Source organism: Culicoides brevitarsis, chromosome 2, assembly GCF_036172545.1.
Source record: "Culicoides brevitarsis isolate CSIRO-B50_1 chromosome 2, AGI_CSIRO_Cbre_v1, whole genome shotgun sequence".
Lineage (NCBI taxonomy): Eukaryota > Metazoa > Arthropoda > Insecta > Diptera > Ceratopogonidae > Culicoides > Culicoides brevitarsis.
This window is the reverse complement of record NC_087086.1, coordinates 252605-276761: the sequence shown is the minus strand read 5'-3', so window position 1 is coordinate 276761 and position 24157 is coordinate 252605. Positions and strand designations below refer to the sequence as shown.

Genomic DNA, 24157 nt, shown 5'->3' with positions numbered 1-24157 from the left:
TTTGTTCAAGTTTTTAGCTTAGTTTTGTTTCTGCTCGATATTGTCAAACTAAATTTTGTATCAAACCGCAATTTCAGCATGAAATTTGTCAAATAAAGGAAATTTTGTGGAAATTCAATTTACCACTCGAAAGTTGCTGTTGTTACAATCTGCTTTAGTTTTTTAATATTCCAACACCTCGATGTCGTCCAAAAAGTTTTACCGTTGCTTGACACGCGTACAGCAGCGTCAATGAAGAAGAAAGAATGCAATGCTTTTGTATTTAGATACATAATAAAATAAAGCCTCAAACTGAAACACATGCAAAAATATTTTATAAACCATATTTAAAACACGTTTATCACCAATGTTGACAACTTAATATTTGTACAGAATATTGAGAGACCGAACGAGAAAAGAGGAAATGCAAAAGTGTGTGGAAAATTGCAAGATACAGGCAGCAACAATGAATCTCCGTAAATGTGTGTGTGTCCATTGACACGTCGACATAATAAATATGAAATTTTATACAAAAGACATGTGTGTTTTGTGTTGAAAATATGCAAAGAATACTAAAAATTTTTGGGTAGAAAACCAATTTTGTCAGGGAAAATTTCACTAAAATAATAAAGAATATTATAAACAATAAAGCACTTGAGGAGACATGTTAGAGCAGACTAAAACAATCAACAGACAAAATTTTATGCAAAAAAAGCAAAATTTTCACACAAAAGATTTTTTTTATACTCTTCAACATCGACAGTAAAAACACCTCCTACAATACGTTACACTCATAGTTTATCACTCGTGTGTCATGAGATTTAGTTATTTAGAAAAATTTTAAATATTTTATAAAAAAAAAAATGAAACAAAATCTGTTTAAATGTAACAAAATTTAGTACTTTATTTATAATGCAAAATTTCATTCGATTTCGTTCCGGAAGTTAAAATTAAACAAACTGATACATCAAAATATGTGAAAAAAATATTTTTAAATTTTTTAATGTGTATTTTCAGATTTTTATAATTTTCAAAATTTACGATCATCATTCATTCAAAACATTAAAAAAAAAATCCACAATTTTACGTTTTTTATGTTTACATTTTTATTTTTAATAATATTATTATTGACATAATTATTATTATTTTTATAATTACATAATAATTATTATTTTTTCAAAAAGGTATCAAAACTTAACAGAAAATTGTATCATTCTTTTTCTTTATCTATTCTCAACATAAAACTGTAATTTCATTTATCAATGAATGATGTAAACAATCAAAAAAATTCGTCACTAACATAAAGAAGTCTATACCTACCGGAATGGAAGCAATGAAATGTAAAGTATTTGATAAATGTAGAAAAAATATTAAATAACATAATAAAACAAAATATACCTACCTAAATACAACGAACGAGATGTACCTACCTACTAGATGAAAAACAAAAAAAAAATCAATAGCATGGAAAATATTTTTATTCGTTTGCCTTTGTATAAAATTTATATGATTTTCAATATAAAGGCAATAAAAAAAATTACAACACAGACCGTTACAGTGATTTTTCGTAACGTTTTTCTTTTTACAGAGACTTTAAATTGGAGGCAATAAAGGTTCTTTTTATTATTAACACAACCAAGCTTGAGACGATCATTGTTTGTCATCGTAACTCAAAATTGTTTATAAACACGTTTCGTCAAGTGTAAAGAAAAACAGGAACTACAAAAGAACACAACTGAATCGGAACATGGGGTGAATCAGAGTCAAGTGATAAATTTATTTGCGAGAAAAATTGCGTTGCCTTTTTTTGATTAGTCATGTGTAACAAAATAAATAAGACAAAGTTTTGCAAAAATAAACTGATGCAATCAAGAAAATTGATAATCTAATAAGTGATTTTCGTGTTTTTTTCTCAAATTTTTTTTTATAAAATATTGTAAATTTACAGCGAAAATTTTTTAAATATTTATGTAATAAAGTTATAAGAAAAGAATGTACTTTAAAAGTTTTATTTAGAATGTAGAATAAACTGAAATGATGAAAGTACGTATTTCAAATTTATTTTTGTTCAAAAATTATCCAATAGATGGATGTACTATTTCTTTTTTTAACTTTCATGAGAAGCTTCACTTCGGTTATCTAAATCCAAATCATCCGTTGTTGTTCCAACAGTTCTCTCATATCGCCTCCTGTGCCTTCTGCTTGATCGTTTTGTATAAATGAAATACCCGAAAATCCCTCCTCCAATTGCGATAACAGCTAAAATTGGTCCAGCAACATAAGCCGTCGTAAATCCAGCTTAAAATTTATACAAATTATAACTAAAGTCTTAATTTAGTAAAAATCTTTCATACCTTCTTTCGACAAAACCATTTCTATACTGTACTCTTTGTTTTCTACTTTAAATGTCGCTTTCCATAATCCAAAATCGCTCTCTTTTATCTTGAGAATTTGAATACCGCATTCTCCATATTGCAACCCTTTTCCATAAAATCTCAAAGCGCCTGTCATATTAAATCGTTCTGAAACTCCATGCACTTGCCCATTTGGCATCATAAACCGACAATAGCTCATCGGATAGTCGAAGATCGTTTTCACCATTAAATCAATAATTTGACCTCTCGATCCTTGAACAAGCGATGTTGATGTTTTGACGGGAACTTCATAAGATTTTACGTGATAATACGTTTGAATATCTTCGCCGCCATTTATGTTATTGACGCCACAAACGTACAAACCCGAAATAGGTTGTTTGATCACAAAACGACAAATGCCCAAATATTTTGTCTTGAAAAATTTGTCCGGAGTTAATGAAGTAAAATTTTTGTTATCCGGGAAATCCGGGGTAGTTAAATAACAATAGTCTATGGGATACGGAACTTCACACGTTATTTCAAGAGATCCTGTTTTACCTTTCCAATATTCAATATTTATGGGATCTAAAAAAGAAAAAAAATATATATTTTAATCAATAAAAGAAAAAAAAATGATACGATAAAATTACCATTAGCATTCGACTGTCGAATAGAAGAATCATCATGCAACCGAAAAACACAACCCGAATCATCCTCTTTAGTATGAAAAATGCGCCATGTTCCAATATCCTCTGGTTTTAGAGGTTTTTCGATTTCTAATGAGCATTTTCCCTTATTGAGACTGCTTCAAGTGTGAATTTACAGATATAAAACAAAATAAATATTATATTCTTACTGAGTATCGTATGTTGAATAATGATCCATTAAGAGTCCTTCCATTAACATTAATTGTTTTACTTTTCCCGGCATTTCCGCTCGACACATCCCTGTCTGATCCTGACAAGATAAAATAACATGCTTATCTGTCTCTATGATCTTTCCTTTTGACTGCACTGATGAACTTTCTTCCTTAACAATTTTAATTGCACTTTCGATTTCTGTCATTTGACCCCAACGCATTGTTCGGCAATTGTAAATAGTCTCATTACCATAAGACATAACATGAGGTTCGCACTGCCCATTGTTATTATCGATAAATTTTCCTTTGTAATCAACACGGCAATAACGAGCAGTTTTGCTATTTGGACAAGCAACGGAGAGAGATGGGTTTTCTTGTGTAACAGTTATGACACGAGGAGATGGATCCAACTTGTTGCTTAAAATATTCAAAGTGAATGTATCTTCGTCTTTTTCTTTTCTATCACTTTCAGCTAAAAGTTTCCACAGACCCGACATTGACGACGCAATATTTCGAACTCGAACGCCACATGATTCCTGATCGAAACGTTGAATAAGTACTCCTTCCGATGTATTGTAGATAAAAGGCTCCTTTACAATAGGATCAAGATCGAACGATGTACCATCTAAAAATTTCATAAATTTTTTAATGTGAGAAATTTGATTATTGTTTGCTTACCTTCCAACTGCAATGAGCATTTTGTCAACTTAAATGAAGCAGGATGAACAAGATGTGTCAAAAATCCTTCATTTTTTACAATTGAAAACTCCTTATTTGGAAAAATTACACTTTGAACATTATTGACAAATGATAAACTTAAACACAATAATGCTAAATATTTCATGTTCGACACGACAAAACTAACAAATGTATGAAAAATTTAAATTTACACTATTTAATGTAATGCTATTATTAAACCATAATAATTATGATGAGTGCTTCCAGATGATTTTCTATTTTTAATTTGGAGCAAATCACGTTGAACCAAGGTAATGTTACTCAATTGCAAGACAAAAAGAAACTGAAATAAGATTCATATGTTAACTACTGTTACTAATTTATCTCAAGATAAGAAGAATTCGTTGATAATAAAGTGTCTCAATTAGGTTTTTATTATTAAATAATCTTATCTTCGTGAAAATTGATCAATTAGCTTATCTGTTTGGTTAATAACCCGTTGTTTTTTTGATTTCATTCGATTAGTTAAACAATAAAATAATATATACAACGGTTTTCCATTTTTCTCAAAATTCAAATGAAACTGTATTCCCTCGGATCGAATTACCATACGTTCGAATTGAGTTTTTTATTCGTCAAAAAAATCTCAATTATAAACAAACGAAAAAAATTGCTGCTCTGTCATAAAATTTATATTTATTGGTAAAAAGCCCTCAAACTTTAGAAATTAAATGTTTCTAAAATAGGCGGATTTGAACGTACATTAAGTTAGTTAATAACTTTTTTGGGAAAAAGACGGAAAAAATTCCTGAAAACTATTTGGAAGAAACTCAAGGCTACGTGCTGAGAAAAGAGCGCTTGTCAAGTAACATATTTTTTGCCAAATTTCGGGAAATCTGTGATATTTCTGCGTTATTTTATATAACTTAACGAATTAATTCAATTTTTATGATGGCGAGCACATCCAGGTAAGAAATGTGATATGTCATTTAGTGTTTTTTCCTTGCATTTCGCAACTTGTTTTTATGATTTTTTTTTTCGTTGTGTTCACTGATTCATTTCAAACTTTTTTCTTTCTGATAGAGATGGTAATGTGACGAACAAAGTGTGTTGTTATGCACATCCAGATGCGCCTTTGATTGAAGATTATCGTGCCGGCGATCAAATTTGCTCCGAATGCGGATTAGTTGTTGGAGATCGAGTCATTGATGTCGGAAGTGAGTGGCGTACATTCAGCAACGAGAAATCTGGCGTAGATCCGAGTCGTGTTGGAGGCCCTGAAAATCCTTTATTGAATGGAAGCGATTTGACGACGATGATTGGACCGGGAACAGGACCTGCTTCATTCGATTCATTTGGCACATCTAAATATCAAAATCGCCGTACAATGAGCAGTTCAGATCGCGCTCTCATCGCTGCTTTTCGAGAAATATCAACGATGGCTGATCGTATCAACTTGCCTAAAACAATTGTCGATCGCGCTAATAATCTTTTCAAACAAGTACATGACGGCAAAAATTTGAAAGGACGATCTAACGATGCCAAAGCTTCTGCTTGTTTGTATATCGCTTGTCGTCAAGAAGGAGTACCTCGTACCTTTAAGGAAATTTGTGCTGTTAGTAAGATAAGCAAGAAGGAAATCGGTCGATGTTTCAAATTGACATTGAAAGCCTTGCAAACGTCTGTGGACCTTATTACAACAGCAGATTTCATGTCACGGTTTTGTGCAAACTTGGATCTCCCAAATTCGATACAACGTGCTGCTACACACATCGCTCGCAAAGCTGTCGAACTCGATATCGTTCCGGGGCGTTCGCCGATTTCCGTCGCAGCAGCTGCTATTTATATGGCATCACAAGCATCCGAACACAAAAAGACACACAAAGAAATTGGCGATATTGCAGGCGTCGCAGATGTAACAATTCGCCAATCTTACAAATTGATGCATCCGCATGCGGCAAAATTGTTCCCTGATGACTTCAAATTTGCCACAAAAATTGAGGATTTGCCGCAAATGTAAATAAAAAATATGACAAATTCGTCCCACCAATGAACAATAGAAAAACAACAGATGAAAAAAAATGATAAATACGATTCTGAAGCCTTAAAGACGAATATGTTGATTGAATGTGAATGATTTGATATTCAACAATCTACTATTTTCTAATTTAATTTCATACATACATTATATTGTCGCATATGAAAAATAATCACAAAACTGAATAGTTCGAAAGACGATAAATAAAGTTCAAATACTACTAATTCAATATTAAAATTCCTATTGTTTAAGACTTATGAAAGAAAGTAAATGCAAAATAGGAAAATTGCTAACATTTTCAACGTTGTTTCACGTTTAATACATCCTGATTTCATATTGAAATGCATCTGTGAGAGTTCAAATATTGTTTCAGAGGTCAAAAATCGTTCAGTTCTATCCATCTTTAATATATCGCTTGTATTTTGTAACGCATATGTTGAGTCACTGTAACGAAAAAGAAAATTAAACGGTAATTCTCTCTCAATAAACACAAAACTTACTCAAACATGACGTTGCTCTGCCCTTCAAACTTTGCAAAAAGACGCATTTGATGCCCGTCTTGCTTACCAAAATATTTATCAATGAGTTTTAAAGAATTGTAAATTTCAGCTTTTCTTTTTTCAGACAAATTTCGATTTACCATCAAAGAAGATTTGCTAAACCAATTAATGTAGCAACGATTTGGTGCATTTGATGATAAAAATAAACAAATTGGTTTCAAATTCGATTGATTTGCGTATCGAGCAAACGTACCATATGTAATAAAAGCAACATCGTGTCCATTCAAAAGACAATTCACCGATCCATTTTCTCCCTTAAAACTATCTCTACACACTGATCCATGCGAATATGGGCTCCAAATGCATGAATTTTTAGCAAAGAAATCACTTATATCTATGGATTTAGTACGAAGATTCTTTTCTTTATGAATTTCTTTTATCGTGGCATAAACACTCGCATATGCTGTCCCCATATATTTTGGTAGGCAAATTGATTTTCCATGTAAATCGTTAAAATGGTCGAATTTCTTGTCCGAAGTCGTTACTGCCATTATCATTTCTTTCATTTCAAAGCGCTTAACGTACTCTTGCAAAATAGGTTCAAGTTTGTAATATTTCATTCCTTCGATCATGTCGTCACTCATTACGCGAACAACATCCGCAGCATTGTTTAAAACAGCTTCCATACATTTTGAAACACTTTCTTTTCGTATACATTGTAATCCAGGCTCGATGCCTTGAACTGCTGATACTTCTTGTAACCATGAACACTTGTTAAACTCAACAATTGATGTTGTACAATAAACTATTGATCTCGGAGGATTACATTGCGGAAAACTATAAGCACTTTGATATCCAGGCGACTCGTCAATATAATCATCGATAGGAACCATTATATCAACATTTGTTAAATTTACATAATAATTTTCGACGAGAAGCAAAAATGTACTTTTCCATGGAACATCAGTGTGTATAAGATCATCCATTAATGATTGAACTCTTGTCGCTTGTTTTCTTCGTGCAGCAATTACTGACCAAGGTTTTGTTACCCATGTACAAGGATTTGTCGTATTCAATGGCTGTAAACCGCCTTCCAAGCAAAGAAAACTGTAATTGTTAGGATCTGCATCAGAAGAGGTACCTGTTAACTGTTAAAAAGAAATTTCAATCAAAAGTTAGATGATCTCCATTGGTTACAATTTACCCCAAAATGAACTTTCACATCATCTAATCTCGAAAAACTAATATCTCCTCCGCCGCTTGTGAGACAATATAAACTTCCTCGACGCCCCCAATGTTTATCTCCAATATCACATTTATTGTAACAAAGTTGACACAAGTTTGGATATCTATTTTCTGTAAACATATGAGACTTTATCAAAAAAAATTTCCAATCAATTTTATCTTACATACTTAATTTCTTATCTCTAACAGGATCTTCATCCCAAATTCCGGCTTTGCATGATGGTCCAAAGAACTCAGAAGATGCTTTTATTCGAAGCTCACTCATTGTATACTCATTGCTACAATCTCGCGGAATTACTACAGCTTCCAAATACTGTTGGATTTAAAAATCAATTGGATAGAGGAGTATATCATTTTTTGTAAGAGAATTAAAAAAAAATATTAAAAAAAATTTTTAAAAAAATATTAAAAAAAATATTAAAAAAAATATTTAAAAAATAATAATATAAAAAATTAATAAAAAAAAAACATTTTTGGAAGTTGAAAAATTCAAAAATATTTTTTTTTAATTTTTTTTTTTATATTTTTTTTAGTACAACATAAAAATTTTAAAAACTTACATTCGATATTACTTTAGTCCAATGAGATTTCATTCCTAAACCAAATCCATGCCCATGGCAATATTTTGCTCCGCGCAAATCATTAACCGAATGGATTTTTGCTTCATTATCTACGACAGCTACAATATCATACTCAAATTTACCTGTTTAAATTTCATTTAACCTTTTGTTGCAATCCATTTAGAAAAAAAAGTCTTACTGTTATGATATCTCAATTCGCTCGTTACTAAAATATCGGCAGCTGCCCATCTTGCTGCTAATAAGTCTTCAGAAGAAAATACGGAAAAATCTGCTTGACCTTTTTGAACGCGCCGAATACAATCTAAACGATCGACACCCCATATACAACTCACTTTAGATGACATTTTGAGTGTTTCACAGTACTTTTGTCGCTTATTATAAACATCTTCAGGCTCTTCAACAACACAGATTCGCACTAAAATCAAGAACAAAGAAAAGACCTTGAATATTGCCGGTATGTGTTTTATTACTATTTTACTATTATATGTACGTTGACTTACATTTTTCACTTTCAGATTCACTAATTTTACTTTCGAGAGTGGCCAAAAACGTAAATAATAGCATTGAGAATGTTATGATTTTCATGTTTTTTATTTTGTATGAAAAAAAAACATTCAAAATATTTGTACTTTATAATTAAAATAAATACGTAAAAATATAAATGAACTTGATCAACAAAAATTGTAACGCAACGTTTCAAGCGACGGTCGAAGGTAAACTGATTTGAATCGTGCGTATGAGAATCAAAAACTTGAAACATATGAGCAACCTGTTAGTTGTTAAAAAAAAACAAAAATACCAACAACTTTGGGATTTCTGAACAGAACGAGTTTAATCCTTGCAAATGCAAACAAAAATTCACAGACGTTCAAATTCTTTTACAGGTGAGTGATTTGACGAATAGATCAGGTTTATGGCGGAGAATCTCGTTCACTCAATGATTGTTTATTTTGAAAATCGCCGAAGATTATTACTCATCTGTCAATAACATCTTGTGACGTATTCATTAGCATCTCTTGTAGTATACTATATATACAATATCGTTGAAGCACTCTTCATCTTATACGTAAAATGTTGGGAAATCCTAAAGGTAATAGACGTTTAAGACAACCGATATTATTTACAAACGGACAACCTTCAGAGATAAATTAATGTAAATATATATTTTTTTTCTTTGTATAAGAATCCTTTATTGTTTCTTAATAGTTCTTTTATCATCATTAATGCGGTTGTGTGACTATTAATATTACAAAACAAAAACTTATCGATTAGAAACCGCCTTTCTATATAATTATTAATAATCCTTAAATTTCACATCTTTATCGGTGTTTTATTAAGTAATGTTACAAATTAAGTTGTTATATAAAAACCTTAAATAAAATCTTAATTTAACCATTTTCTCGTCGATTCGATTATCCTTTTATGATAATGTTTAACATATTTTGTGCTGATTTGACAAGATTTTAACTCTTATATTTATTTATTACTTTATTTTTCCAATACACCAATAGACAGTACTATCCTTTTGATCTGATATAATTTATTATTATTAAATTAAGTTCGGTTTTTAACTTGCCTTATATAATATATTATAAAGTGTTATTGAATAACCGATGTATATGGATATAAAATCACAAAAAGTCCATTATTTATTTAGTATTTATTATTATGTTCAATAATGGCAAAAATCTTTTTGCCTTATTTTCTTCAGTAATAACGATTCGATTGATTTAAGTTTACTTTTTTTGTATATTTTGACTAGATCATACAAGTTTCGTTCACTAATTTATGTTTTATTAAGATTAATCACTATTTTTTTATCCTTGATTAATTTATTTTGTTTATATCGAAAGCCTACAAAAAACGTTCATAGCAAAATCTACATAGGTACCTAAGTTGTTTTAAAATTTGATTGGTTTGACAGTATTTGATTTGAGGATGTTCCAAAGGAAGAAAATTTGAGCAACATGTGTAAAAAATGTATGAAAACATGAAGTTGGTATACTGATCCTTTTCTATTTCTTCTTGTCTATGGATGTTTAATAAAGTTACTTTTGATTAGTTTTATTTTTAAATATGTATATTTGAAGGTCCTAATTTTCCTGTGTATTATTTTGACAAAATTTTTCTGCCATTGCAGATAAAACTTGTTCAAACTTTGTGTGACGATCGATAGCTGCAACAGATGAGCCTCTGCTTCCCCATAAAAATTTTATGTGAAATTCAGTTCTATTGAGTAAAATAATAATTATTAATAATTTATTTGTTTAAAATATACGGAAAATTACCTAAATACTTCTTCGAGCAATGCATCAGCTCGACTTGTATCTGACATGGCAATTTGAGCATTTTTCTTGTATAACGGCAAGTTGTTGATGAACGTTCTCGCGGAATCCAAATGCGCGAACATAGTTGTTAAACCAAAGTCTTCAGCAGTTGTTTCCCAAGAATTTATACAACAATTTACAAGAGATGGCAATTGTGTTGTATTTGGTCCTAAAAATGAAAAAAAAAAGTATTAGAAGATTTTCTAAAAGTATGATAAAAAAAACTTACCTATAATGTCTTGTAATTTTCTATCTTTCAGCAATATGTACGGCAATAAGTGAGGAACTGTAGTATTTGGAGCTTGAGGATTCGAACAATCATTCATGCTTTTCAACGTAGGTCTCAACTTTGCCTCAAAATTAAACGCGCTCTCTGTAAACTTTTGTCTCAAAATATGCCATGTATTGTCTAAATTTTGAACTTGTGGCATCGAAAGTCCCAACATAATGGCAGAAAATCCGAAAAGATTTCCCAAAGCTGTTTTTGTATCATTTGCAATCTGAATCCATTTGTTTATTGTCTCCGCTCGTTCGATATCATCAGTACATGTAAGAATTGTTGTTGCTACTAAAAGTTTCAAGCATTGCGTTCGTTCAATTAGGTCAACACGAAATGCTTTTCCTTCATCCAAAGTTATCAACTCTAATCCAGAGTACTTTCGACTCTCTATTTCTTCTGACTTTGGCGTTGATGGATCAATTACATCTCCGAGAATCATTTTTATATCTACTTTTGTCAAGTGTGTAGCGATTATTAAAGATCCATTTTCGCACAACATCATACGAATTGTGTTTAACGAACTACTATCAAGAGGTTTATGCTCTACGAATGGAAGAAGGACTGTTTGGAATGCATCGAGATCAAAAGATGTTTCATTTTTGTACACAATAGGTTGAAGAGCAAGCAAAGCTTTTTCAACTGCTTCAGGATCAAAATCCGCATAACTCCTTAATGTTACAGATGATGCACTATTTTGAAGATATCGTGGATTGCGAATTATCACGCCAGATCGTAATGGAATTGAAGGTTCTTCTCCCGCTGCACTGCTTTGTGCACTATCGCCTGATCCATTTCCGGAATCTGATCCATTTGCTCTGTACGCTGGATCTCCATTTGCTCGTGCAACGTCTTCTGATTTCTCCCCATCGCCATTTCTTGTCAGCGAAGATGTTCGCGATGGCTTTGGAGGCGGGCTTGGAACATGATTTTCTTCATTTTCACCAAATTGCCGAGACTCGAGGCACGGGCTTAACGAACTATCACTATAATCGCGCGAAAGACTTGAAGTTCTTGAATGCAGTCGATATGTACGAATTGCTTGTGCTGAGATCGTTCTTGACAATGATTGCGTCGAAAGTTTTTGTTGTTCTGACTTTGTCATTTTATTTGAAGATGATCCTGCTTGCGTTTCATTCCCTTGAATTACTCCATCTGCCGAGCAATATTTGTCTTGTGAAACATTTAAAACACGACCTGCTACCATATTTTGCACTGAACTCGGTTGCAAAGGAGTAAGAGATTGCGATCTTTGTTTCTTCGACGGTAATCTTGGAGGAACATCACGTTTTGTTCGAGGAGGAGGCGACGACATCGGCGAACGATATGTCGACATTTGATTTACACTTGCTGATGAACTCATTGGACTTGGTCCTCGTATACTCGATCCTCGATCGTATTTGACTGTGTAATATGACAGAGGGTAAAGTCGATTGCATGGCGTTTGTATTCGAGCTCCTGATGCTGCGGAAATTGGTTTTCCTGAACCCACGTAATACGTTACAAGATCGGAAATTGTATCGAAAGGATCATCTTCGAGTTGAAATTGAACACGCTCATATACCGTATCGGGTTGTAAAATCAATTTACTTATGACAAAATGCAACACAGGCCCTTTAGCGACGTTACGACAAGTTAAAACATAATTTCCAGGTTGCGATGTACAATCTCGTATCAAAAAGTCTCCTTCTTTTTCGACTATTTCTTCGGCGCGATGTCTCGGAATTGGCCCATGATACCATGCGCATGATCGTATATCCCTTGAATCTAATGACAGTTCCCATTCAAGAGCTTTTTTGAGGGCAGCTTGTTCTGGATCAGGCGTTGTTGGCTCCTGAAATTTTATTTAAAAAAAACATTGAGAAAAAGAAACATATAAAATTTTAAGTATAATTACCATCTCTAACAAATCATTAACACTTTTACTCGTTTTTGACGTTGATTTTACTGCCAACACTTCATATCTGTAAGAAAATTTGAGATAAGTTAACTTCTTCCTTTTTTTTATTATACCTATCATCCTTCATTTTAGCACATATCATAACGAAGCATGATGAGTCAGAATCATTTAATAACACATACGTGCTAAAACATAAATGAAATTCATTTGGAGTAAAAACTGTACCCCGAAATTGATTAATATTATCTTAAATAAGCATCTCTCTTAATCCTCTGAAGAATTCTTTTGTCATTATTCATCTCTTTTACCTTACGCTTTATCATGTTTTCTTGTTTATAATTGCATTTTGGATTAACATACGTTTCAATAGAAACCTTCAACAGTAATACGAGATACAAGAGATACTAATCAGACGAGACATTGCACATCAACAAGCCAAAACGCTTGAAATTTGTCACAAAAGCGTGTAATTTATGTTAGCTCACATTTTTCATGAAAAAAATTTCAGGAACTTTTTTTTATTCGTAACATAAATTATTTTCTGTTTTTTACACACAAAAAGCTTTTCAGCTTATCCTCTTGTCTAGACGATTCAAAAGCTATAAGTCCTTGATATTATTTGAAAACAAAGAGAAAATATCTATTCATGTGATTCGTCAAAAGTTATTAACTTTATGAACAAAAGGCATCGATGAAAACAAACAAAAGAAAGCTCAAAGATGACGAGAAAAAATTTTCATGTTCGAGTGTAACATTTTTGTCATTTGGTTGATTCCTTTTGCAATATTAATAGAAAAAAAAAATGATTGATGTATTTGTTGATTTTAATGAAATGAAGGAAAAAATCGATAAATATTGTGCAAATGTGTTTTCATCAATTTTATTTGGTTTTCTTCAGAATCTTATATTGATGTATGAAAGATTGAACGTTTGCCATCGATCGATATTTTATTCAAATTAGGCCGCTCCAAATGAAACTCAATAGTTTTGTCCGATGCCCCATTTTATTTTCGAAAATCCAATGGGGCAAAATAAAAAAAAAAGTTAAAAATATCATCAAAAATTATCGATTTTTGGTGTATTTTCATAATGTTTTAAAAATTTTCAAGAAAATTTTTCAATTTTTAGTAACTTTTGTATTAAAAATCGTATTTTAACATAAAATTTTCTTTAAAAATTAATTTTCATGAAAATTATTGATTTTTTTTTCAAAAAAATTTTGACAGTTATTTTTGTGATAATATTTTTTTTCAATTTTAATTAATTTTGTTTTAAATCAATTTTTAATACACAAATATCAATGTAAAAAATTCAAAACAATAATAATATTTATTAACGATCAAAAATTTTTGAAAAATTTCGTATTTTGTATGAAAAAAAGTATTTCAAAATTTTTTATTTTTTTTGCCCCCCCCATTTTTATTTCAAAAATTTTGGACAAAACTATTGAGTTTCATTTGGAGCGGCCTTAATGAAAAATTTATACAATTCATTCAAAATCAATGTAAGAAGTGTTTTTATATTTTTATTTTTTTCTTTTTTATAAAAGTACTAAAAACTATAAAGCACTTCTTTTCATTTTTAACTGTAAGTACTGAATTCGTTTACGCAATAAACATGGATGTAACTCTCTTCAACAATTCAATTATATCAAAAATTATTGCAAAATGCACAAAACTTTCCTTGTTCTAACTTTTTACCACAGCCTGTCAATATAATACAGCAGAGGCAGAAGTTGAATTTAATTTTCCATTTTATATGCTCTTCCTTTTTGTTTGTTTTAAAGCATTTCAAACAGGAAAATAAGAAAAACAGGTCTGTCCGTTTCTTTTATATTTCTTTATTTTTATTGTGAACTAACGTATTCATTATTTTAACCTAAAGCGACGTCAAGAGGAAAAGCAAAGAAAAAAAGAAATGCAAAAGTTTTGTTATCATCTCGAATCGTTATATAAAAATATAAAATGAGGTCAATGATGCTGATATCGAGGTCTATTTTTCTTTATTTAATTATCCTCTCACTAAAAGCAGCATCCATTTCCTTGTTTTAAAAATTAAAACCGAGAAAGAAAATAACAATTAGATTGCAATTTTTAAAGTTTATGACTTTTCACAAATATTAGAAAACGCACTTTTTCCCTTTCTGCATGTTAAAAGACAAACATGAAAAAAAATTATAAAGTTAAAACGCAGCTCTTTTTCTGCCGAAAGATACTTGTGATAATGTTCATTTGAAAATGTCTCAATATTAGTGTGCGACGACGATAAGGAAAAGTGTTTAACCAGAAAAACTTGATAAAATGTTTAACTCATGTTAAAGGGAAGAAATTTCCATGGTAAAAAATCGACATTGTGAGATGCGATAAAAGGGGAACGTTTTCCGAGATGATAAAATCAGTATTATTTACAATATGCGGAGTCACGTGTCTTGTGAAAAATATATATGTGATGATATATCCATGGGGACTAAAATTATGAGAGACTGACAAGAACATTCAAAGGTTACGAAAACGTCCTATTAGAGCTTTAAGATTTTTGAAGAAACGAAGTAAGTAACGTAAATTGAATTAAATTTCTTTTTTTTTCTTAATTTCTTAACAATAGTCATCATTACAGACAGGAACTGTTTTTTTTTTATTTTCTTACCCGCAATCAACATTGTTGTTAATGTTAGAGTACAACACATTTATTTACCTTCGTGTTCATTTCCCCAAAGCAAAATAAAATTCTAACATTCTTATGTATGTTATTGAAGAGCATAACAAATTTTTTTGTATACCCCTTGTTCAAATACACTTGGATATATTTGACTGTACTCTTGCACACAAAACCTGAACGAATTCTTACCCAAAAATAATACAATAGGACATTACTTGACGGAATAGTACACCGTCTTTAGAATAGATGAAAAGGGAGGTGCAAGTTTTATTAATGTTTTCTTTTATTGACTCGATTTATTCTCGCAGTTCGTTTCGAAAATGTTTTTTATAAACTCTGATATAACATAAATTATGCAGTTATAATAGTAAAATGTCAATATTTTCATTCATACAAAAATTTCTACTAAAGTTATCCTTCTGTTTTTTAATGATCTTTAAATCTCTTTAGTTTGTACTTTTTATTCACAAAATCAAAAATTGCTACCCTAATTTTTACACGGGTTTTCATAACACAAATGCATGCTTCATACTTAAATTGAATAAAAAAAAAGACTCCCAACGCAATAAAAGGTAAGTACCATTTATTTTTTTTTTAATTATTTATAAAGTCTGTGAATGACGAATATATTTACAAAGTTGATTCATATATGAAATAAAATTCTCTTTTTCAACATTTTGTGACAAGATATCATCTGCATTCACAACAAATTTAATTAATTAAGTTTTTGTACAAAAAAATCAAGGGAGTAAGTGCGCGTGTGGCAAATGTAATACAAAACTACTATAAAAAAAAGTTATATTGCAATATGTTTAAAACAATCTATGGTGAGAAAAATGCAAAAATTCTCAAATATCGACGCAGTTCTCAAAAAAACAACAAGATACTTTCTTATCATCTTTTTTTTTAAAATTCACATTTCAATTTTTATAGTTCTCTTCGACAAATTTTTTATGACGATAAAAACATTCTTCTATAATAAAACAACAACCTTCTTGTACTAATGCATAAATATCTGTTAATTCTGTTCTAACGACACTGTTTTATTTTTTAGAATCGCTTTTTCTGTGGGATTTTCCAAAACATGGGTGAACAAGAGAGCAGAAAAAGTTACAAATCGTGTCTCAGCTGCACTATTTTCATCATATTCAATGAAAATCCTATTTAGGGAGGATTTTCTTTATCGCTTTCGTAAATGTTCATTGTTAGGTAACAAAATATTTGCAAGTTTTCATTACAATAATGACTCTTGTTCCATCATAATTTTTCAAGTTGTTAGAAAGAGCGAAAAGACAATAATTACCATGAAAATCACTTTTTACACACAAAGAAAGCACGACAGAACACGAACACTACTTTTGAGCTTTACTTCTAACAGTAAATAAAAAAATCCTTTTATATATATAAATGGGTGTGAACTTCTATTTCGCTATATTATACGATAATTCACTTTCACGGGCTTTCTGTTTTATTGCCGCATTAATCAATAATTATTCGTTCTTTTATTTCTTTTTTTATTCTTTATTACTGAAAAAAGCAAAGAAGGATTTTTGATAGATAAACACACACAAGTAAAAATAAAAAATTTCCCTTGAGAAACGAAACTATGTTTTTTTTTCTTTCTGTTTTAATTTTTAATTAATTAAATTTTGATTACCTCTTAATTCAAAAGCCTTATCATTTATTATTGTTTAAATATAAATTTTCACTCGGCAGTTTTTTTTCTTTACAAAAAATGGCAGTAAGTTTGAGACACTTTTATATTGCATTATATTTTATCTCTAATTGATTCAAAAGTCAATTCACACAAAAATTTTGTCATAAATTTAATTCACAATTCAATAATTTATTTATGTATCTATTTTTAAAAGGAACAAATAATTTTTATTTATTATTTTAAATTATATTTCAGTGTACAAAAAAGGTCCGTTCATTTTTATTTCTAATCGCTAGACGTATTCTATTCAGACTGTTTGTTAATGTATCTACAAAAACATTTTTGGTAGTTCATCTCAATGCAACTTCACGTACAGAAAGAGAGAAATATGCGAAGCAAAAAAAGAGAGGAATTTCAAATTTTATGTTTGTCTCTTTTACGCATGGAAGGATTATGGTAACCATTAGAATTATTTACATTGATAAAATGTAAACTTGCAATATGAAAGAATCATCCATGGTCGCCTCATTCTTATAAGAATTCCATTATCTTGTAAATTATACGGGATAAAAGTTCAAAGAGCAAATTTTTTTTGTCTCTGTTTAGTTTTTTATTTTGAATTTGAACTTTTGGGGGACATTGTATACATTATTACTTTATTTCATATGATTTTAATATTCTTAACAATTAACCTTTTAAACTTTTGAAATATTATATTATCAGACAAGTCATTTAGGTCGTTACCCTACGTGCTTTTATTTCTAAACAAAATGTTCTTCGTAATAAATTTTCGAGATTGTAAGGATCCATGCTTCACAAATGCTTTCATTCATAACTTGTACAATTCTACCTCGATATAGTTCTATAGTATTTCTACGTTAATATTTTTACAAACAAATTTGCCTCCGTACTACATCGTTATCGATTTATGCGCGTGATTGACTTGCGTCGTACAAATTTCAAGTAATAAGAGAGAGAAACTCCTCAATGACAAGGATGGAACGAGGATATGATTTTGAGAGCAATGTCAAGGATGGAAAAGTTAAATGAGAAAGAGAGAATAAAGTTCATGGAAATATTTTACTTTTGCACATGAGAAATAAAAACAAAAATACAACAGTTTATACTCACATAGAATCCCTTTCTTCTTGATGATCTTTCTGTCTTGCAATTTCCGGCGCGAGACTATGTCTTTGGTTGCGCATTTGTTGAAATTTATTCTCTGTAACCACGTTTGTATTGTTATTATTTTGCTTATCTGAAAATTCGTTAAAAATATTAGTTTTTTTTTTTTTATTTTTTATCTAACATATTCTTTAGGTAAAAAATATATAAAGTAGTAATTTTTTAATTTCCTCCTTTTTAAAGTTATACATATGAATCAAGTTAACATAACTAATTTGTTTGATAAGTTTTTTGCAAACTGCCTTATTTAATTTATTAAAAATGTAAGAGAAATTTCGTTATATGAGAAAAGTACAACAAACTGGATTTTCTTCATGTCAGTTTCAAAACAACTATTTGTATTGCTAATTGAATTTATATGCAAAGTCCTCGTCTACATTTTTATGTAATATTATTAAACTATCATGTCTGCTATTTGTACTAATTAACATAAAATTTATCATTTCTTACCGCGTTTAGAGCGTAAAGCAACAAGACTTGATACCATTCTCGCACGATGTGCTGCATTTTTCACACCTAATTTGTGAATGTCTCCTTCTGTGAAATAAATCAACTCTTCTACCCCATAAAATTTCTCAAATTTATCTCTGTATTGTTGCAAATCCAATCTTTTTAACCACTCTTGTATGTCAAGATGCGGACCTGAACAGATTATCACGGGAGTCATATCGCCTTCAACATTTAGTTCTTCTATCTTTTGATGTCTCTTACGGAATCGACGTCCTTTCAACTCCGCATTTGTTTGATCATTATTTGAAACTGTCGGTTGTTTGAAGCGAAAGCTCCATGCAACGCCTGAAATGAAATATAAATAAAGATAAGATTAGTATTATCTGTAAATCGTATTAAGAGATATCATTTATAATCGATTAAAAACTTTAGTTCGCCTTCAATTTATGTTTAATTAAAATATGTGTCACGAGTTCGTAAAGGAAGGGAATTTTATTGAAAAACACACAACAAATCAATTAAGATATGACAGATGCTTATTTTTCTTTAGGCGAGACGTCGAGTTTTTTTTTATTGAATACGATTTAAAACAAATGTGTACAAGCAATCGACATTCGTACTTTTGATATTTGAGTAAATGGTCATTGAATGGTTTGTAGACACAATAAGAAGAAATTTGTATTATGTGTTGTGATTCGTTTTGTTAGTTTTTTCTTGACTTTCAGACAAGTTAGCGTCTTACTGTAAAAATAATTTATTTGCAATAATTTAAAATTTCAATAAACGCAAATGAATATCAAATGTGTTTTATTTAATATCTTTACACTGAACTCTACCAAACATTGTAGTACTGTACCTATTTTATTGTAAATTTGAATAAATGAATGAATGGAATTCAAATCTGTATAAAAAGAACAGCATTATAATTTTAAATCAACTATTTCCGAAGGACTGCAATATATGATAAATAATCAGATTCCGTTAAATCTGTAAAAATCTTCATGTCACAACCCCTGAACATTAATTATAACGACATATCATTTCGCCTGTTACTGCTTTATAACATACAAATAATTTTTCTTCAAAAACAGAACGATAAATAAATCGTGAATTCAAATTACTGTATGGAGTTGTTTTAATATAAGAAAGATAAGGTACGATTTTATTATTTTATATTTATAGAAATATTATTATTACCTACTTAATGTTTACATTTGCGATTCAGTAGGCGTTGAATGAGCATGCAAAAAATGTTTGTTTTTGTTTGCCTTTTACAGTAAATTAGCGAATTTATTTTGCACTCAACTGTCATGTTCGTTAGGCAGTTGATGTTATATGACTCTCAACTAAACCAATCTCATGAATATTTTTGCACAAAAATTTAATTTATTGCCTTGTTAACATATTTCGGATGTTCAAGATTTGCCACACATGCATCAAATAATGCAATTATTTCGCTTTAATTTTGATCTGTTGTTGATAATAATTCTTTCTTTCGCACGCATGTAAGTTTTTGTTTGATGTCTGTCATGACATGTAATATGCACTTCGTCTCTGTGTAAATGACAATAGTATAAGTTCTCAAGTCACAATGAGCATATTGTATTTTTCAATGATTCTTTTGGTTCAATGATAGCATTAAAAAAGGTTGAAAAACTTACTTTGAGTTCGCCTTTTCTTTAATTTACTCGATGACTTTCCCATTGTTTCAATATAGGTAATCCAAATAAAAGTTTGCAAAGTTTTGCAAATAAATAATAATTGCCCTTGAATTATGGCAAGAGATTCTTTTCCTCCTACTCGATCATCACACAACTGAAGATTTGTTTATTTGATGATACACTTGACGCTTAAGTTTTGAAAAAAAAAATAGCAACTCTCGGTATTATCATTTTGTGTGTGTGTTTTTACTTTTGAATGTCAATAAAATAAAGACATAATAATAAATATACGACACGAAACACGGTAGACGGAGAGTTTTCGAGTTATAATAAGCTGATGTCAGCAACAAGACTTGTTAGTGACTGTAGATTCACGTTTTTTTAGCCTAAAAAATGTTGACGTGTTTTAGCTAACTCTTAATGTTGCTTAAAATATTTTCATAACAATTTCAAGAAACTTTTTTTTTCACAAATTTATAAATTATTTTCAATCTCACATGAGTGACATATTTAACACTCCTCTTTTGTATTATTATATTAAATCTCATTAATAAAATAATCAATTTCATTAACTGCGTTTCTGATTATTGTTAAATGGCACTTCGTTTTGAGTCATTCGATGATCAGGGTTAAAGTTTTTGTAAAAAGTATGTTTTTCGCTGCATTTAAGCATGATTGTTATTTTTCTCTGAATATAATAATATTTAATTTTGTTCCTTTTCCGTGCACGTTTTAATACAGACTGATGAACAACTATAAATTTTGTTCTGAGAATAACGCGTTTGTGCAATTATAAATCAAACACTTATTGAATACAAAATAGCACGTTTCAATTCTCTCTCAATAACTTCAAAAACAATTTAATTAATTTATTGCAAAATATTTTATAATTAAAAGTATTCAATTTAAATATGGATCATACAATACGGAGACTCTACTAAAACTGTCTTAATAACACAAAATCGCGATCGTGTGTCTTGCTATGTTTATTATTGTTTTTTTATCATATGTATAAATGTGTGCCTTCTCATTCGTATATGTGTTTGGTTTTTAATTTTGAGTTTCTATACGGTTATCAACACATTCACATCCAATTCAATTTCATATGCTTAATCGAAACCTGAAAATTCTCCGTACGTTAGTGCGACAAATGACAATGTTTATGTATTATAGGCGCTTATTTAAATATTTTCTTATCGCATCGTCTTACGTATTGTAATCATATTTTACCTTATCGGTGCAATGATATACAATCATTATATTTGTACTAATACGTGTTATGGGCTTAACTATATGTAACTTTATGTGTAGTTATCTAAATAGATAATAACATCACACATGTTTTATGTTAAACAATTATTACTAAAACATCATATTCCATGTAATTGATGTCATTTGTAAAGCACATTCACAATAATTTCTCACGAATATTTAATGTTTAGCAATGAATCACATAAATATAAAATTTATCGGAATTAAAAAAAAATGTTTTTTTTTTTATTAAATATGATTCACGAGTTAAAACTCAACTTATGTAAAAACTTTTTATTATTTATGAAAAATTTACTTACTTCGTCTCATTTGGAATCCGTTTTATAAAGTTTTATAATTCTTATTTTTTAACTAAAATGTTATTTTTGTAATTTCATGCATATTTCTTGTTCTTACACTCATCATAAAACAATATCGCTTTACATTTTACCACATAAAACATGACTTGATCTCTTCAAGTGCTGTTATACACTAAAATAATGTAAAGTATTGCTAATAAAGTATGAACATTTCGCATAGATCAGATCATTCAATACATATATGTTGCTAAGTAGTAATATAGTATGTATCTTTTAACAATTTCAGGTTTTCTCACATATGTTTGTAGTGCATTTCATACAGATTCATTGCTTGTAGACAAAATTATTGGCAATTGGCGAAGAATAATAGTTAGCTATAAAAGACACAAGTTTCATGTTCTTGATTTTCGACCCAGCATGCAAAAAATATTTTGTGAATACCCGAGGCATAAATTTCCAATTTTGCTGTTTTGACATAAGAAAAAAAAAAACAAAGAGCTGCAAACAAAAAGTTTTCTTCAATTTTTCCCTCTAAACGCTATCCAAGATGAGTTACAATGATCGAAATGACGGAATATCTACAACAGAATGGCAGAATCGTCTTGAATCGTTTGAATTGAAGCAAAATGATGTAAATAAACTTATTATGAATTATTTGATTACCGAGGGTATGTGTATAAGTTTTTTTTTGCTATTTAATTTTTCTTTGTTCTAAAATCTCGTTATTTTACAAAATTTTAGGATTCAAAGAAGCAGCTGAGAAATTCCAAGCTGAAAGCGGCGTCGAACCAGATGTTGATTTGAGCTCCTTGGATAATCGTATCTTGATACGAGAAGCTGTTCAGGATGGTCGTATACAAGAAGCAACACATTTGGTCAACCAATTGCATCCCGAATTGTTGGATAACGATCGATATTTGTATTTTCATTTGCAACAATTACATTTGATCGAACTGATTCGTGCCGGGAAAATTGAAGGCGAAGACGGTGCTCTTACTTTTGCACAAACTCAAATTTCAGAGGCTGGCGAGAGTAATCCGGAAGTTTTGAACGAATTAGAACGTACTTTGGCATTATTGGCATTCGAAAAACCGCAAAATTCACCTTTTTCAGATTTGCTCGATCAAACACACAGACAAAAGATCGCAAGTGAACTCAATGCGGCAATTTTGAAGCAAGAACATCAAGAATATCCGAGTCCCCGTATGGTGAATATCTTAAAGTTGATTTTGTGGGCACAAACTGAATTGGATAAAAGGAATATCCCGTATCCGAAAATGACTGATTTGGCAAATGCTACAATTGAAAAGTAAATGGTCTGAGAGTCGAGAGTCTTATCACTAATTATAAGTTTGCAAAAAAAAATAACACATAAAAGAGGAAGAAGTTTTTTGAGAATCTGATGTAAATGTTTCAAAGAAAATTTTATTTAAAAAAAAACAAGTTCAATTACTTAACCGATGATGTTTCGATCTAAAGTTTTCAATTGGTTTTCTAATTTGTCTCTCATTTCTGGCGTAACTTTAAACATTGATCCATGTCCCGGTACGATGTAATCTGACAATGTTGCAATTATGAGCCTGTTTTTCATTTGATCCTCTATTGATTCACTTCCAGCTTCTCTCCAAATAGATGGATCATCTATGTCTTTTTCGTTCTCAAATAAATCTCCCACAATTGCAACTGTTTTGCCATCAAATATTGAATTTTTGCAAATTACAGATACACAAGTGTTCGTATGTCCCTTCGTAGCTAAAACATGAACATCAGAAGTTACCGCAAATGGTTCTTTCGAGAAATCGTGCATAAAGTACTCATCACGTTGCGAAATTGTTTGACCAACGATATGTCGGGCATTGAGAAAGAGATTGTTGTTTCCCAAATGATCAGGATGACAATGTGTGCTGATACAAAAGTTTATTTGATCAGGTTCAATGTTGACTTCTTTAAGAGCTGCGAGTAAAGTGCTTGCACTCCAAGCATCTAAACTATCAACGATGATGTTCTCGCCCGTTTCACATTGAATGAGAGTACAAGTACAATTTGCCTTCATGACATCTCCTCGAGGATCATTTTCGATAATTTGTGAATATCCATCTTTGAGAATCGTAATTCTATTCATTTTTTTGCCGACTCGTTTCTACAGGATAGATTCAAGATACGCATTTGATGAAAAATGTGATGCATGAATATAAAATCAAAATTTTCAGGTATTTTTCAAAAAGTGTTGTTCAAAA

At 30.3% G+C, this 24157-nt stretch overlaps 6 protein-coding genes across 6 annotated transcripts; 2 read left to right on the top strand and 4 right to left on the bottom strand.

Annotated features, from left to right (window-relative positions):
- Nucleotides 1-2028: 2028 nt before the first annotated feature.
- LOC134831550 (uncharacterized) lies at nucleotides 2029-4076 on the bottom strand. Its single transcript, XM_063845305.1, has 5 exons — nucleotides 3871-4076; nucleotides 3190-3817; nucleotides 2984-3135; nucleotides 2334-2918; nucleotides 2029-2277 (listed from the first exon to the last, which is right to left on the bottom strand). The coding sequence occupies exons 1-5, from the start codon at nucleotides 4034-4036 to the stop codon at nucleotides 2087-2089; spliced, it is 1722 nt and encodes a 573-aa protein (XP_063701375.1). The 5' UTR covers nucleotides 4037-4076; the 3' UTR covers nucleotides 2029-2086.
- A 440-nt stretch (nucleotides 4077-4516) lies between these two features.
- Nucleotides 4517-6133, top strand: LOC134830794 (transcription initiation factor IIB). The gene is made up of 2 exons (XM_063844377.1): nucleotides 4517-4838; nucleotides 4954-6133. Exons 1-2 carry the CDS (start codon nucleotides 4819-4821, stop codon nucleotides 5888-5890), a joined length of 957 nt encoding a protein of 318 aa, XP_063700447.1. The 5' UTR covers nucleotides 4517-4818; the 3' UTR covers nucleotides 5891-6133.
- Nucleotides 6069-8798, bottom strand: LOC134832491 (transferrin). The gene is made up of 7 exons (XM_063846538.1): nucleotides 8735-8798; nucleotides 8413-8649; nucleotides 8214-8356; nucleotides 7822-7966; nucleotides 7613-7764; nucleotides 6409-7556; nucleotides 6069-6352 (listed from the first exon to the last, which is right to left on the bottom strand). Exons 1-7 carry the CDS (start codon nucleotides 8796-8798, stop codon nucleotides 6163-6165), a joined length of 2079 nt encoding a protein of 692 aa, XP_063702608.1. The 3' UTR covers nucleotides 6069-6162.
- Nucleotides 8799-10015: 1217 nt separating this feature from the next.
- Nucleotides 10016-20781, bottom strand: LOC134830666 (breast cancer anti-estrogen resistance protein 3 homolog). Its single transcript, XM_063844217.1, has 7 exons — nucleotides 20350-20781; nucleotides 18689-19033; nucleotides 18185-18311; nucleotides 12736-12802; nucleotides 10791-12672; nucleotides 10523-10730; nucleotides 10016-10463 (listed from the first exon to the last, which is right to left on the bottom strand). Exons 1-7 carry the CDS (start codon nucleotides 20390-20392, stop codon nucleotides 10328-10330), a joined length of 2808 nt encoding a protein of 935 aa, XP_063700287.1. The 5' UTR covers nucleotides 20393-20781; the 3' UTR covers nucleotides 10016-10327.
- Nucleotides 20782-22403: 1622 nt separating this feature from the next.
- On the top strand, nucleotides 22404-23233 carry LOC134829301 (glucose-induced degradation protein 8 homolog). The gene is made up of 2 exons (XM_063842330.1): nucleotides 22404-22588; nucleotides 22662-23233. The coding sequence occupies exons 1-2, from the start codon at nucleotides 22468-22470 to the stop codon at nucleotides 23231-23233; spliced, it is 693 nt and encodes a 230-aa protein (XP_063698400.1). The 5' UTR covers nucleotides 22404-22467.
- A 44-nt stretch (nucleotides 23234-23277) lies between these two features.
- LOC134829304 (metallo-beta-lactamase domain-containing protein 1) lies at nucleotides 23278-24121 on the bottom strand. The gene has a single exon (XM_063842331.1). The coding sequence runs from the start codon at nucleotides 24040-24042 to the stop codon at nucleotides 23374-23376; it is 669 nt and encodes a 222-aa protein (XP_063698401.1). The 5' UTR covers nucleotides 24043-24121; the 3' UTR covers nucleotides 23278-23373.
- Nucleotides 24122-24157: the final 36 nt, after the last annotated feature.

Bases quoted from the DNA above. Each gene is read 5' to 3' on its own strand.
- LOC134832491 (XM_063846538.1), bottom strand. From the start codon at position 8,798: ATGCTATTATTTACGTTTTTGGCCACTCTCGAAAGTAAAATTAGTGAA. The intron at 7,967-8,213 runs GTAAGTTTTTAA...TAAATCCAACAG, and splicing joins GGACTAAAGTAATATCGAAT to TATTTGGAAGCTGTAGTAAT. The intron at 6,353-6,408 runs GTAAGTTTTGTG...TTTTCGTTACAG, and splicing joins CAGAGCAACGTCATGTTTGA to TGACTCAACATATGCGTTAC.
- LOC134829304 (XM_063842331.1), bottom strand. From the start codon at position 24,042: ATGAATAGAATTACGATTCTCAAAGATGGATATTCACAAATTATCGAA.
- LOC134831550 (XM_063845305.1), bottom strand. From the start codon at position 4,036: ATGAAATATTTAGCATTATTGTGTTTAAGTTTATCATTTGTCAATAAT. The intron at 3,136-3,189 runs GTAAGAATATAA...CACTTGAAGCAG, and splicing joins TATTCAACATACGATACTCA to TCTCAATAAGGGAAAATGCT. The intron at 2,278-2,333 runs GTATGAAAGATT...ATAAATTTTAAG, and splicing joins AATGGTTTTGTCGAAAGAAG to CTGGATTTACGACGGCTTAT.
- LOC134829301 (XM_063842330.1), top strand. From the start codon at position 22,468: ATGAGTTACAATGATCGAAATGACGGAATATCTACAACAGAATGGCAG. The intron at 22,589-22,661 runs GTATGTGTATAA...ACAAAATTTTAG, and splicing joins GAATTATTTGATTACCGAGG to GATTCAAAGAAGCAGCTGAG.
- LOC134830794 (XM_063844377.1), top strand. From the start codon at position 4,819: ATGATGGCGAGCACATCCAG. The intron at 4,839-4,953 runs GTAAGAAATGTG...TCTTTCTGATAG, and splicing joins ATGATGGCGAGCACATCCAG to AGATGGTAATGTGACGAACA.
- LOC134830666 (XM_063844217.1), bottom strand. From the start codon at position 20,392: ATGGGAAAGTCATCGAGTAAATTAAAGAAAAGGCGAACTCAAA. The intron at 19,034-20,349 runs GTAAGTTTTTCA...ATTTCATTTCAG, and splicing joins AAAGAAAAGGCGAACTCAAA to GCGTTGCATGGAGCTTTCGC. The intron at 10,731-10,790 runs GTAAGTTTTTTT...TTTCATTTTTAG, and splicing joins AAAATTACAAGACATTATAG to GACCAAATACAACACAATTG.